This window comes from Lathamus discolor, chromosome 2 (assembly GCF_037157495.1).
Source record: "Lathamus discolor isolate bLatDis1 chromosome 2, bLatDis1.hap1, whole genome shotgun sequence".
Lineage (NCBI taxonomy): Eukaryota > Metazoa > Chordata > Aves > Psittaciformes > Psittacidae > Lathamus > Lathamus discolor.
This window is the reverse complement of record NC_088885.1, coordinates 158,569,665-158,584,373: the sequence shown is the minus strand read 5'-3', so window position 1 is coordinate 158,584,373 and position 14,709 is coordinate 158,569,665. Positions and strand designations below refer to the sequence as shown.

General features: G+C 45.1%; 1 protein-coding gene across 1 annotated transcript in view; it reads right to left on the bottom strand.

Moving 5' to 3' along the window:
- The window catches only part of ADGRB1 (adhesion G protein-coupled receptor B1), a 210,591-nt gene that overhangs the window by 129,562 nt on the left and 66,320 nt on the right, over positions 1-14,709 (bottom strand). The window contains exons 9-14 of the mRNA XM_065669051.1: positions 12,352-12,516; positions 8,179-8,280; positions 6,594-6,700; positions 5,575-5,769; positions 4,525-4,593; positions 634-742 (exon numbers count right to left, since the gene is read on the bottom strand). Coding sequence (XP_065525123.1) covers positions 634-742; positions 4,525-4,593; positions 5,575-5,769; positions 6,594-6,700; positions 8,179-8,280; positions 12,352-12,516 — 747 coding nt within the window. The remainder of the gene's footprint in view (positions 1-633; positions 743-4,524; positions 4,594-5,574; positions 5,770-6,593; positions 6,701-8,178; positions 8,281-12,351; positions 12,517-14,709) is intronic.

Genomic DNA, 14,709 nt, shown 5'->3' with positions numbered 1-14,709 from the left:
CTACTCCAGCTCTTGTGTCTCCAGCAGTGGCCAGTAGCTGCTGTCAAGCAGGTGTGAGGAAGAACAGAGCAAGGCAACTCTCGGTTTGTCTTACCAGCCTCCAATAATCAGCAGGACTTCCTCAGCTAGTGGCTGTATCCAGATCATCAACTTTAACAGCCACCAATGGACCTCTCCTTTGTGCATTTTCCTAAGCCCATCATGAACCCATCTGTACTTCTTGGCTTCTTCAACATCCTCTGGCAACAAGTCCCATGCTGTGATTGTGCACAGAGCATAAATCAAATACTGCCTGCTGTTTGCTTGCTGCCTGATCAGCTCATTGGCTGCTCTGCGGTTGTGTTAAAGAAATAAGAGGAAGCCACTAATTCTGCTCAGTTAATCATCTGTTCTCCATTCATGCTTCTATAGATATCTTTCAGATCTATCTGGGGACATCTTGCTGAAGTCCTAAATTACTTGGAGAAAAGCCACCCCATCTTTATGAATATCCATGCGTTTTCCAGACCTTTAAATGTTCCATTGCCTTCTGCTTTCCCTCCTTCCCTCCCCACAGCCCAGGTTATACATATTGCACTGTAATTACAGCTTCCTGGGGTCTCTGCCCAACATGGGGAGTGCAAATCCACTCACCGAGATTGTCCGTCACTTGGTAGGAATCCCGGAAATCCTTCATGCGAAAACCAATGACATCAATGAAATCCTCCATGAGCCTGAACAGCTCCTTGGCATTTGGTCCTATCTGCAGAGAGACAGAGAATACTTAGTAGCATAGATACTAATGAGCACAGCAGGGGTTTCTCTGAGGGCAGTGATTTCTGTCCTCACATGTGTACTGGAAGCATATTCTGGTTATAATGGAGTATTATGGTGCTGTGAAGAGTGAGGATTGAGAAATCCTAAGCGGAAGCCTAGAAAAAATACAAAGAACAGGGCAAGAAAGGGTAATATGACTTTCAGATTGAAAAAAGTTAAGGTGGAGGGCAGTATCTCAAGCAAAGGGAAATATCTGAGTCTTTCTGCAGCAGAAGATAACCTACCCATCTCTTTTCCTTCCTTAGGATTACCTCTACTAGCAGAAACCCCATCCAGAGCAGACAAGATACTGTTCATCATAAGATACATATTCATTATTTTCCTGTTTCTGTTCAAGAAGAGAAACATGCTAGGACAGACTCTTAGCAACCATGCTTTAATGCATGCTCCACTTGCTTTCCAAGTCCATTGACTGGAGTATTTGGCCCAACCTAGTTGTCAGCAAGGCAGAGGCATTTGCAAATGCACATCCAAACACATCATGCCAGAGAGTGAAGATTTGTCCATGTTGATATATTGAAGGTTTGCCTTTTGTCAAAAGCTTTTCCGAAGCCTTAGACTTCCCTGAAACTAAGGTGTTGTCATACTTGGTTTGGGAAACATATTTGGGCTACTTCTGATAGTTGTGTAGGATGTTACCTACTGAGAGGGAGCCCCAAAAACATTACCTTCCACCAGGATAGTTAAAAAGCAACCACAACAAAGGACCTCCATGGTCTAATGTTGAATCCTAAGCACCAGATCACATAATCCTATTCACAAAAAAAAACATCTGTTTTTGAGCTTTCCTGTTTTGCTGTCAGGATCTCATTCTCCAAATAACCAAGTTGCTTCATCTTGGGCCCAGGCTGTCTTGGAGCTCCTCTTGTCTCTTTTGTCTTTCCTTGTGTTTCCCCAGTGATGAAGATATTGGCAACACCTCTTCTTTGCCTACATTTTGCCAGACTAACACAAAGCTGTTAAACAGTAACTAGTTTTGCAGTGACATGTTTAATAAATGATAATCCACTTGAAACGTGCTGTGCTGACTGCTTATCTGTTCCTCAAAGCACATTTGCCTCCAGGGGCTTAGCAAATACCACAGGAGGCTGAAGAAAAGCAGTTCTGCTCCTTATATCTCTTCTTTTCCACCACTTTCACAGTGTTTTCAGTTCCTCACCATAATCCAGACCTTCTGAAGTGTCAGAGGAGAGCCAAAGGGACAGTTGGGGACAAGCAGGACAGCAGGATGTGATGGAAGCAGAAGGAAGGCTGAGCCATTGACTGTATAGGCAAGGAGCACAGGGGTAGCCATGCATGTCTCTCTCTCTGTCTAACCAAAGAAAGCTAGGTAGGGCTAAAACTGTATGAGGATCAGATCAGAAAGCCCTGCCAGTACCGCAGGTGTACACAGAAGGAGGAGAAGTGACTGAGGAAGCTATTTTTAACAGCAGTCTTTCATATTCTATTACAGTTTGAAATCACAAGGTCAAACCAACTCCACGCTACGCTGGCCGTTGTCCTTGAGGATTTTATCATATAATGAACAACCAAATCTCCTCAAAACCCATGTTAGCCTTTCTCTGAATGCTTTTTTTTCTGGGTTCTTTGGGGTTTGTTTTCCCTGAACCACATCTCTGCCCAGGGGGACACAGGGTTTTGGGATGCGACTCTGCAACAAAGCTGGGTTTACCTTTAATGAGCAAATTGTGAGCCAAAGACCTTGCTTTAATGGAACTGGTTAATCTTACGAAACATGGAGTGTTAGTTTGGTCCCACAGCTTTTAGGAAGGACAGAGACTGCCAAAACCTCTGTTGCCACCCAGCTCATGAAGATTTCTGTGTCTTAAAGTCATGGTGTTGGGCTTTCTTGTTGGTTCCCACTGAAATACATGCCAGGCAAACTGTCCCCATGATAGTTCCACTCCTTGTGCAGGTGATGCTGGCAGCAGGCTGGGTTGTATCTGTCTATAGGTGCAAAGAGGAGGTTGTCCAGGGAAAGCCAGTGGGAATGAATTATAACTAAGAGTAAGCAGCAGTTGTTTTTAAGGGGATCAACAGGGTTCCCCTGTTGTCATGACAACTTGACAGTCTCTTCTGCACTGTGCTGAAATATGTACACCCACCTTTAGGCTTGAAACTGAGGATTTGATCACAGACTCGTGGGGTAACAGGCTGATTCATTTTGGTCATCCGGTCCAACCTGCCTGCTCAAGCAGGACCACCTACAGCCCCTTGACCAGGACCATATCCATATGGTCCTCTGTCCCACCTGGAGACAGGCCATGCCATCCTCTTCCAAATGCAATGGGAAAACAACAGATCCCAAGGATAAAAGAGGAGAAGGACACTTTCAAAAGGCTCAGCTCCTGATGGAGTTTGTGTTGCATGAAGGAAATGTATTCAAGTCTTTGTCTCGTGTTCTGGACTGCCAATGACTGTGTCAAAAACTGCTGTTTAGAGTTTTTTCCCAGAGGCTTTCCTGGCTGGTGTGGATATAACTGGATTCTGGGGTTTCCTTTTTGTGCTGGGTGCTTTTTTCTTGATTGTTCAGTATTTCCAGACCTCTCTGACGAATTCCGCAGCAACAAGAAGTGGTTAAAAAGGAGCTTTCCATGTTCTGACCCATACCTCCACGTACCTTCCACAGTACTGTGATCTCTCACAAAGGCTGAATCATATTCCTTGTCCAGGTTATTTTGTACTTTGAGCTGGTGTTTGTGTCCAAGGTGCAATACTGAGTAATGGATGTGGAAGGAATGAGCTTAATCATGGGCCCATTCACCTGACCTGTGGGTCCAAGTCAGAACTATTTCACTCTGATGCAATGCCCAAAAGCTATAGTGAGATGACAACATCGAGTAGCACAAGAGGTCAACAAGGGAATGGAAAAGGGATAAGGAAAGGTCTGTCACAAGCCCAAGCAGAGAGTTCAGCTGTGGTTGAAGAGATAAGAGCCAAATACAACACAGATAGAAAATGAAAGAACACCTTCCCCAATACATGAGAGTTTAGCTACAGAATTATTCAACAGGATCTCCAACATAGAGAAAATCATAGAATCATAGAATAGTTAGAGTTGGAAAGGACCTTAAGTTCCAAACTAAAATACAATACAACCCTTGCTCAGCTCATGCTTAGCAGAACCAGAATCTCAGCTGAGCAAAGCCCAGTTCCGACCTATGAAAATCCTTCTTATTCTGCATCCTTTTAGTCAGGAACTCAAACCCACATAATCCCACATCTTCATCTTGGCAAGAGGAAAGAGTGGAATTACAGCGAGCCAGCAGTGTTATCAATCCCAAACCAAGCCTGACCTCTGCAAGCTACCCAGAATTTGGTATTTACCACCAGTTTTACACTGTTCTTCATGCAGAAGCTCTGGCTTAGTTCTGAGATCCTGTTGATCACTTAATAACTCCATAAGTATGACTCAGCCTGGCGCTAAGCTCACCCGCATGATCAGCTGCATGAATCAGCTGATTGGCAGTCAACTCTGAAGCTGGCTACAGCTGACTGCCAGAGTTGTCTCTTCCATCACAAAGATTAATCCAAGAACATCCATTGCTGAGTGGAGAAATGTGGTTGAAACAGATGTACGTTGCACACAACACATTGTGGGCAAGAAGAGCTAGATGGTCATGTAGACACTTGGAAGCTCCACTTGTCATGGCTTAAGCCTATGCTGAAAGCTTGTTTTGTTACAGGGAAAGTACTGAAAATCCATACCAGCTGAGCTTCCTCCCATTTTTCCCGGTTTTCTTCCATTAAAAGATTGCTGATGATCTGGACAAAGTTCTGGAGAAAGGAGATAAAAGAGGTAAGAATAGGTGGTTAGGCAAATGGAGCCAGGCTGGAAGGACACAGGGATTTATGAGGAACATGTGAGAATCATCTGTTCCCGTGTTCCCATTCCCAAAGGGTCCCACAACATTTCACAAGCCTCTGACCTTGAGGATGTTAATAGCATAACAGGTTGTAATAAGGCCTTTTTCACTATGACTACTATATCTGCTAAGGCATCGGACTGGGAATATGTCTTGTATCCACATTACTGATGGTTTTTAAGAACAGATTAGGGAGATGTGTGACAGAAACTTATTAAAAACAGATTTTCTTGCCCTGTATAAATCCCTTCCTATATTATTTTTTACTATTTCTGTTATTTCCAGCATAAGGAAACTTTACGATCCTCTTTAGTCCGTGACCAGGCAAGAGAAGCCGTGATTGATCAAGAGGGTAGTATCTTTACAGCTCACTATAAGAAGGAAAGAGATAAGATATTTCAAGATAATTGATTTTCTTCCTCTGTTTTTACCACCCTTTGCAGATCCTGTAGGGTCAGTTTAATGTTACAAGCCATTGGGTGATGACCTGTCCCAAGGGTATATCTTGTAGTCACTGCATGGAACTGCTGAAAGTAAAAACCTGGGATGAGAAACCATTAAGGCATTCTCCTATATCAGCATCCAGGCACCAAATACTATAGGATCATCTTACCTCTAGTCATTAGACTGAAATCCCTTCCAAATAATGTTCTCATATCAATTAGACCCTACATTAAAGGGCTATCAGGTTACAACAATTCAGAGTGACTTTGGTTTTCAAGTTCTTAACTTAAAAGCAAGGGAGAGCCGCCTCAAAAGGAGAGTTTGCTAACGCACAAAGACACTTGGGCAGCAAATACTCTGGCTTTTCATCAGCACTGTAATCGAACTCTGAGCACGCACACACATCTGCAGTCTGGCCTTGGTCTCCAGCATATGCATCTCAGCTCACCTGCACATCCCCAGAAGTTGGGCTATAATAAGCCCTACGGAAGATCTCTGTCACGTTCCTGAGTACGTCAATGGTGGACAATAGGTCCCCGCTGTAGCTGGTCCCATCCTGGGAGATTTCCACAAGGTTTTGGAGCACGTCTGACAGCCCATCTCCCATAAACCCACGCTGAGCTTTGGAAAGATGCTCCCTGGTCTGAGAAAGAGAATGAAAGATGACAAACTTGAAGGACCAAGCCAAGTTAATGAGCACTTGAAGGACCAAGCCAAGTTAATGAGCTCAGTGAAGGAACTGCTGGGGGAAGGTTCTTGACTTTCCCTGTAATTCGATGTGCAGGTTAGATGAATCTGACAATCTTGGCTGGCCTGAAAGTCTGTGGTATTTTCGAACATAAGAGAGTAGAAGTGAAATTTGCTGCATGCACATGAAGGAAAGGTTGTGCATAGGACCAGAAGAGATTATTCTACTACACAGACACTATTCTGTTCATAACCTAAAGCCAGCTAACAGGATCTTGTTTTCCTATAACCAATTTGGTACTATTTGTAGCTTGTCCTGAATAGGAGAGAGTGGTTCTCATAAAGGCAGTGCTGTTTAAAGGCAAGCCACGAGAGACCAGCAGGAATTCATCACAAAACTGAATTTAACAAAAAATAAGTGGCTTACTTAAAGGTGATACAGTTATAGTGATTCATACTGATAATGTGGTATGAAAGGACTGGTAGAACTTGTTTTCTGCCAAGCTAGATAACTAAGTACGCAGTGAAGAACCATTCCTTGTCCATACAGTGCCCACGTTTCGTAAGTTAAGCAGACAAAAACAGTAAGAGAAAAGAGATGGCATCTCCCTTTCACATGGAAATCAATCATAGAACCATGGAATACCAGGTTAGAAGGGACCTCAAGGATCATCCGGTTCAACCTTATGCTGCTTTCCTTCCTTTTTTCTAAGTGTAGTAGCGTAACAAACATTTTGGGGGATCCCAAACCTGCTGAGCTGAGAAGCTGGTCTGCCTTACCATCATCTGTATGTTCCTGTAATCAATAGAAACACACTTGATGTATGTTGGAGGGTCCCAGTAAGCTATCCCTTCTTCATCTAAAATGCATCTTCGAAGGATCAGCCCTGGAAGTGGAAAGAAACAGAGTGAGAAGCAGGATGAGAAGCCAAGCACCTTCATGGAGCTCATCCAGAATTGGTCAGTGCATCCATGTAGGGATACCTATAAGCACAAAGGGCATCTGAAGATACCTGAACAACACATGCAAGCATATAGGGGGATATTTTTATTTCCTTCTGCATTTTCTTATTGAGGGGCAGGAGAGCAAAAGGAGAAGGGAACAAACCCCAAACCTAACAAGCTGGACGTTGGTGGGTGAAGGTGAAAGGTTTCTTCTGCCCTAAAGGGCAGCTTTGGTCCTGGTTAAGGAAGTCCCACGAGCCTCCCCAGGTGGCATGCTCTGGTACTTGCAACTAAACCAGCCGCAGTGGCTTGTGCTGCCTACACAGTCTCAGGGAAAACAAACACCCAACAGCAGCATCTTTGCATCAGCTGAAGAGCTCTACAAGCTGCTTGCAGTCCTCCCCCAGGTCTTTCCATAGCTTCAGACTACAGTGGGTTTTGCAGTGGTAATCACATGCCTTTGCAATGCAGAGGAACAGACTTATCAGCAAAGAGGAAGGGAAGAGTGATCACCTTTCCCAAGCAATTATGCTGCCACTCAGAGAGTCTCTGAGGAGCAACTTTGCTGGGTCCACAATCCCATGACTACCACTAAATGATTCAGTGACCTTTCTATGGCTGCAGCCCTTCTTCTAGGCTAGCATTTGGGATGACACTGACTGTCCCAAGCTATGCGATTTAAACCTGCAGGGTTTTGTCTCTGACAACCACACTCAAACAAGGTAAAACCTTTATGCTCATTATTGACCCTGCTGCCCCATTTCTGTTCCTTCATGGAAGTGAGAAACGTGCAACTGAGGACAAGCTCCATCAGCATGTCTCCTGGAGCTTTCTTTGCACTGTTTTCCACCCGTTATGGGAACACGTGGCTATAGTCACAACAGATAACACAACAGATAAAAGTCATAATGTGTCAGGATTCCAAGTTCCTGCCCCTCCACACCACCATGATCAGACTGTCAACTTGAGCACCTGAAGAAGTGTTTAGAGAGTTGCTATGGTTCATAAGGAGAGGAAAACACCTAAGTGAGAATGAACAGTGCGATTCAGATTTCCTGCTTTCAGATATTAACTTCTTTTAAGGGCAGCGGAAAGAAATAGAACACCCAATTCTAGGGGACTTCAATAAAGCTCTACCTGCTTTTGCAGAACTATTTGTAGATAATGGGGCGAACATACTGCAGTAACCCTTGATTGCAAAGCTGCCCCAGGGTTAGACAGTAGGTTTATGGGACACCACATCACATCCTCTAGCATGAACCAAGAAGGACCACAGAAACCCAGCTCTGTGTGAAGGGAGGGAAGTCCATTTGCTTGTCCTGTCCTCCCACAACCAGGCTCTCCTCATCCAGGAGGCAAAGGATGAAAGATACCCCAAGGGTGGTCGAGCTCCACAGCCAAGGCATGCAGTCATCCTTACCGGTGGCATTGCGAGGACACCGGACGGCAGCAGCGTCCCCAGCGGGTGTCTCTTTCCAAACCACAGGGCCAAGGCTTTCCTCGTCACAGATTTCATGGGGTTCTGCAAGGAAGGAAAAACTCCATTGATAAAGCCTCCTCATAAGCGATGTGGAGAAGGGAATGGGAAGAAGAAAGAAAGGAGTGTAGTCTGGAGGGAACAGCACTGAGGATGTGAACTCCCAGCTAGAAGCTGCTTTGTGCGTGGCCTCTGACAAAGCCATCTGATCTCACTGAATTTGTTCTGCCTGTCTGTAAACTGGGAATCCATCCATCCTGAAGGTAACAGCTTGGTAAAGTTCTCTAGCACACTTGTGGCAGCTCTTTGCAAGAAAGCTGTTGTTGCTACACCCCACTAAAGAGTTGCGTGTTTCTTTTCATGAGCACCCTTTCTGCGCGAAGTCCATGGGTTCAGACTCCCTCCATCCTTCATGGTCACCACCTTCAGGGTTGGATGTGTCTAAAACGAGGCTTGGCATAGATAAATTGGAGTAATAATGTAGGAAAGAGACAACAAGTAGATGAAAATACATATCATAGAATCATAGAATCATAGAATGGTTTGGGTTGGGAAGGACCTTAAGATCATCCAGTTCCAACCCTCCTGCCATGGGCAAGGACATCTCACACTAAACCATGTCACCCCACTAACACATATCCCCTGGGTGGACTTCAATGAGGTCTCCGTCTTATGCAAGGATGCAGGGAGAAGTACTCCTACAAATTAGGCCGGATTTGTAGGAGCAGCTCACTTCCAAACACTGCTGCAGAGTCCAAGAGGCTGCAGAAATGTGTTTTGAGACATCACATTAAAAACCCTTTGGAAGGAGGTTTTCAGATGCTTCCATCTGTGGGAGGGGCTGAGTTGTCCTCAGAGTTGGTGGGACCTGGGAAAAGAACATTCACCACAAGAGAACTTTGTGCTGAGAAACACATCACTTACAGGATGCAAAACAGAGGGAGCCATGAGGATCATGTTAAAGACTTTATCACTCCTGAAGGAGAAACACCTTCATTTAACGGTTTTTGATGCAGATTTTGTTTGCTGTGCAGATGAAACTACCAATAACAAGGAAGCTGAGTGTGTGCCTGCAACTGGGCAGCAAAGGCAGCCACAAAGCCAAACCTGCTGAGCTTCCTTCCCATACATTAAAGTGCTGCCCATACCAGGGTCCGGTGGTTCCAGTAGAGACATGTCAAGATTGTAGAGAAAATGTTCATAGAATCACAGAATGGTTTGGGTTGGAAAGGACCTTAAGCTCATCCAGTTCCAACCCCCTGTCATGGCCAGGAACACCTCACACTAAACCATCTCACCCAAGGCTCTGTACAACCTGGCCTTGAACACTGCCAGGGATGAAGCATTCACGACTTCCCTGGGCAACCCATTCCAGTGCCTCACCACCCTAACAGGAAAGGATTTCCTCCTTATATCCAATCTAAATTTCCCCTGTTTAAGTTTTAACCCGCTACCTCCTGTCCTATCACTACAGTCCCTAATGAAGAGTCGCTCCCCAACATCCTTGTAGGTCCCCTTCATCTGCCATAAAGAAAAGGGAGCCCTTGAGTTTTCATGCTGCTCCCAAGAGAGCTGCTGGGCAGCAATGACCTGAAGGCTTCCTTCTAAAAGGGACTGTGCAATGCATGTGCTCACATAAATCATCTCAGGACCTTCACAGTGTAAATGCCTTGGATGGAGCATTCACTACTTTGGGCACCCTGTGCCAGTGCCTCACCACCCTCACAGTAAAGAACTTCTTCCTTATATCCAGCCTGAACTTCGCCTGTTTCAGTTTGAACCCATCACCCCTTGTCCTGTTGCTGCAGTCCCTGATGAAGAGTTCTGCTTCTTTGAAGGATTCATTCAAGACCCAAAAGCTGCCTACACTGCTCATGAAGTCAAGCTCCAAGGCTATCTGGCTCCAGCCCCCCGCTGCAGATTCCTCCCCAGTAGACACTGTAATGAACAAGTTACAGTCTCTGCTTGGAGACAGATGCTCCTTCCCCTGTTTTTAAATTCCCTTTTGAGTGATCACTATTGTAATGAAATCCTGAAGGAGAAGCAGAGCCCCTGCTGCTCTCTGCGCATTTGCAGAACTATTTCCTATGCCAGCAGCTTCAGTGGATAAGGCAGCACATGAGTGAAAAAGAAGCAGCTTCATTTCCAACCTGTTGACATGAAACTGTAGGACAGATACATAAAGTCATTCAATTGTGACTGGCACATGGTCACCCAGAGAGTGCAAAACTGCCTCCTGGACCAGTGATCACAGATTCTCCACATCAAACTGTGGTTCAGATGAGGGTTTGGGAGCACGGGAAGCTTCTACCACCCTCAGCAATAAGACAAAAAGCACATCAAAAAGCAGAGAGGGGCTATGTTCACATCTGACCTCCCCTTTCTCCTCTGACCTGTCAAACCTTCCCTGCCTCCTCACCCCTGAAGTGTCGCTGGGGACCGCTGAGGGATGCTGTGGATCAGAGATGCTCTTTAGAGATACGCTGATTAGCATTGTCTTGCCAGCAAGCGCAGAAGCAATTCCTGGGCCAGGAGAAAATCACTTCATCCTCTTTCTCTTATTTCTACTTTTTCTTTCTGATGTGGCTTCATAACAAAACCCTTTTTACCCGAGTAAGAGGGAGATGTTAATAACTAACACAATTAAGCTCAATTCTTCTGTTCAAATCAAATCGTGTCGGCATTTGATACTTTCTCAAGAACAAATTGAGTGGGAATCTGATGATTCCCCACACTTCCCTTCCTCTGAAAGCTAATGACTGCAGTGAGACCCTTCTGGTGTTGAACCCTAGCAGGGCTCAGTCCCTGAGACATGCCTTTTCCTTTTGAGCACTGTGTAGGCATCAGCCCCTGCAGAAAGAGAAGAAAAGATTGGACTTGTTCTGCCAGGGCCCCAGCTGGCACACACTGAAGCTGAACTAAATCTGCATCACTCTACAGACACCACCAGACAACCCCGTGCTAAGCTTTTCTATGGCGAGAAAGAGCTTTGTGGCTGAGTTAGAAGAGATTCTCACATGCCACTGCTAATTGAAAGGCACAGCTTGTAAAGAGAGGTGATGCCTTTTATTGGAGTTTGGCTGGAAAGACTGAATATGCTGTCACACAGGCTCTTTTCCTGTTATCTTCGAGCTAAATGTGCTGAAACTTCCACACTGAAGTGCTTTGGCTTTCATCTCTGGCTTCAGCAGTTTGCAAGGGAGTCTGGGGGTCAGCTGCCTTCAACATCCAGATCCACCCTCAGCACCAAAACTGCTCCTTCTGTGCCGAGATCCGGCCTGTCTCTTAGGGAGATGCTCCTTCTCGCCGGGATACCGCTGTGAGAATTCCTCCTGTTTCTCACCGAGCTGCTCTGAAATTAATTACCCTTTCGGTCAAACATCAGGGCCTGTTATGATCAATGCAATCTGACTGCCAGCATCAAACAGGCCATTGGTTCCCCACCAGCAATTCCAACTCAGACAGTGAAAGAAAACAGAAATGGTTCACAGACCTGTTTCCTGGCCTCTGAATGCTGTGTGAGAGGCAGACAGAAACATTCCCATTTCCAAGTATTTATTCCTGCTTATTTTTCACATTAAATCCCACGTTTTCCCTTGTTCTACTGCTCACTTGCCCTCTGTTAAGGCTTTTTTACCCTTTTTCTCAAATGGATGCTACAGCTGGAGGAGGGTAAGGTTAGGTAAGGCTCTGACAGATGTGGACACATCTGTCTGTTCTTTAAGTTGCCATTGGTGTGTAGGTCTTGCAGAGGCTAAGGAAAGGGTGAGAAACCACTGCAGCATCCTCAGTACTCGACTGCTTCATGGGCTTCAGACTTTGATACCAGTTTTTTTCTATCAAACAGTGTCTTTCTTTTCTCTTATGACTGCAGGAATGTAAAGATGAAAAATATCGATGCTAGACTGGTGGGACTTACCTAACATTCACTGAAAGCAGCATGGTTACACTGGCTTCTGTAATGATTAAATGAAGCCCTTGGCATGTGGCTGAGTTTTGGGTAGAGTCTGACTTGATCCCAACTTGTTGCATTCAGCTCTCTGACACAGGACAGGGAATCCCTTTCCAAAGTCCCCCTCATGCAAAGGAAAGAATGAAAGGTCTGAGGTTACATACCAGGACACCTTCTGTCATTGCACTGCTTATACTCCTCCTTGGGGCCCTGGCAAGTCTGTCCACCGAAGAAGGGTCCATAGCACACACGGTCACGTCTCTGAGTCCCACCTCCACACGTTGCAGTGCAGCTGCCCCACACTCCCCAAGCCTGCCACTTCCCATCCACTGGAGACAAAAGAGAGGAGAGAAACAGCCTGTCATGTCCCAGACATAATCCGCAACAGAAGGAGGCAAGGTCACACAGTGAGCAGTGGAACATAGGGTGAATAGAGCATGACTTGGTGCGAAGGGAGGTTTCCTACTTGGATCCTCAATAGACACGAAATCAGTGTGTGCTCTTTCCCACTGCAGCAGCCCTATAATAGTTGTGGGTGTTCTTGTGCATCCTCAGTATCCTCACTCCCTGCAAAACCAACCCTATTTCTTTCCTTGGGCTCAGATTTGGGGCTATGCTCATGAACACTCTACAGGTAGGCAGGGATCCAGCCAGCCTGACAGCCAAAGTCCATAGCTTGAGATATGCTGGGATGTACAATGTGTGGGTGAATATACACCTTCCCAGAGAAGGTCTGGCTTGGAGATTTAAACCAGCAGAGCCTTTGGGTGAGAAAACCATGAAGAAATATCAAATAAATCTCCCTCCATCTGTTTCCATTTCACTGTTGTTTCATGTGCCTTGGAAAGAGGTTTGGGATGTTGCCTCATTGACTGTATCTTCTCCCAACATCTTTGCACGTTCAGTGGAAATGCTACCTCTTTTGCATTCACAATGGCATTTATCAAAATGCTGCTCCTTTTACATTAACAATGGCATTTATCAAAGCACTATAAAATGTTAATTAGCCTTCATAATAAGCCTGCAAGGTAGGGAAACAACAACTCAGTGACAGAACTAGAGCGAGGACCTAAGTTTGCTGATTACTCGTTGGGTTTTAATTAGAACTTAACGCATTATTATAGGTCAAATAAATCCTTCTGGGAGGGTGGGAGATCCCTCTTTTCTCCAGAAAGAGGAACAGCTCCAACCTCTGGTGTTTTCTTTAGTGACACCGTATGCGGTTCAGTACGTGGCCAGTATTGCTTTGATAGATAACTCAGAAATCAGTGTCTAAAAACAAGTGAGGCCCTTTGTCTCTGAAGATCTCCGTAAGTTACAAAGAAGGACTGAGATACCTAAACACCAAAACCAACTAGAGACAATGTAGGAAAGTCCAATACCTGTGTTAAATACTGCTTATGCTCTGCTGCAGATGGTGATTCTACCAGAGAAGATAGGGATTCCCTGGGGAAACAGGTATACCAGGCTGAAGATCTACTGGCTTGTGGATAGAGAGAGCAATACTTGCTTACCTGAGCAAGGTATAAGAAGTGCCTGAAAGATCTGAACTGTTTCTGGCTGACCCTATTCTCTGGGAAAGGGGAGAAAAACCCTTTCCATCTTAGAAGTCTTCTCATTCTCAGTCCCCTGATCTAATAGGGATAGAGCAACCAGAGAGAGGCAGGAAATAAACCAGGAAAAGCATGGCAAGAAAACTCAGTTGCTGATCAGTCTTGAAGGCTTCTTGTTGGTCAAGCCTTCTCTCCAGGCTGGAATATTTCTCACACCAGCTGATCCAATCTGCCCCTTTGCAATGACCTTCTCCATGTGTAAAACAAGAAGCAAACTGCAACTCTATAGTGCTGGTGTCGGTGCAAGAAATGCAGATTTATGTGATAGGTGCACTCTAGTATCTGCTTCAGTTTCCATTGCTTCTCCTGCATGAAATGATTCTTTGGAGCCCATGGTCCTAGTTATGAAGATGAGGTGATTATTCTGAATGTAAGGTGCTGGCTACAACAGCTGGGAGAGCAAGAATGATTACTATTAATATTATTATCGCTGTTATTATTACTACTATTTTAAGACGCAGCTAGATGACTGAAGTAAGTGATAAGTCTTAGATATATAGGTATGAGTCAATGCTTCATTGTGCCAGACCTTGTCATATGTAAGGTTCAAAGCTGTGATACAACGGAGGCTGCTTCCTTGTTTGGTTCAACTGTAACTAGGAGTAGTAAATTGGTAGGAGAAGAGGAACAAAAAGGAAAAAAAGAAGGAAAATTGAAGCATTGTGGAGTGAAGGAAAGGGATTAATTGATATTTTGTTGGGGGGTTTTAAGCACATGCTGAAAACTGATTGTCGTGGCTTAAACAAAGTCACCCATAAATACAACACCTCAGCACCAGCCAACCAATAACTCGCCCCACTCCCTCCAGCCGAGCACCGACCGATACCTCGTCCAACCCTGCAGTGCCCTATCCCTTCTGGGTAACTCCCCGTTACATCCTGGGCATGACGTGCTGTGGTATGGAATACC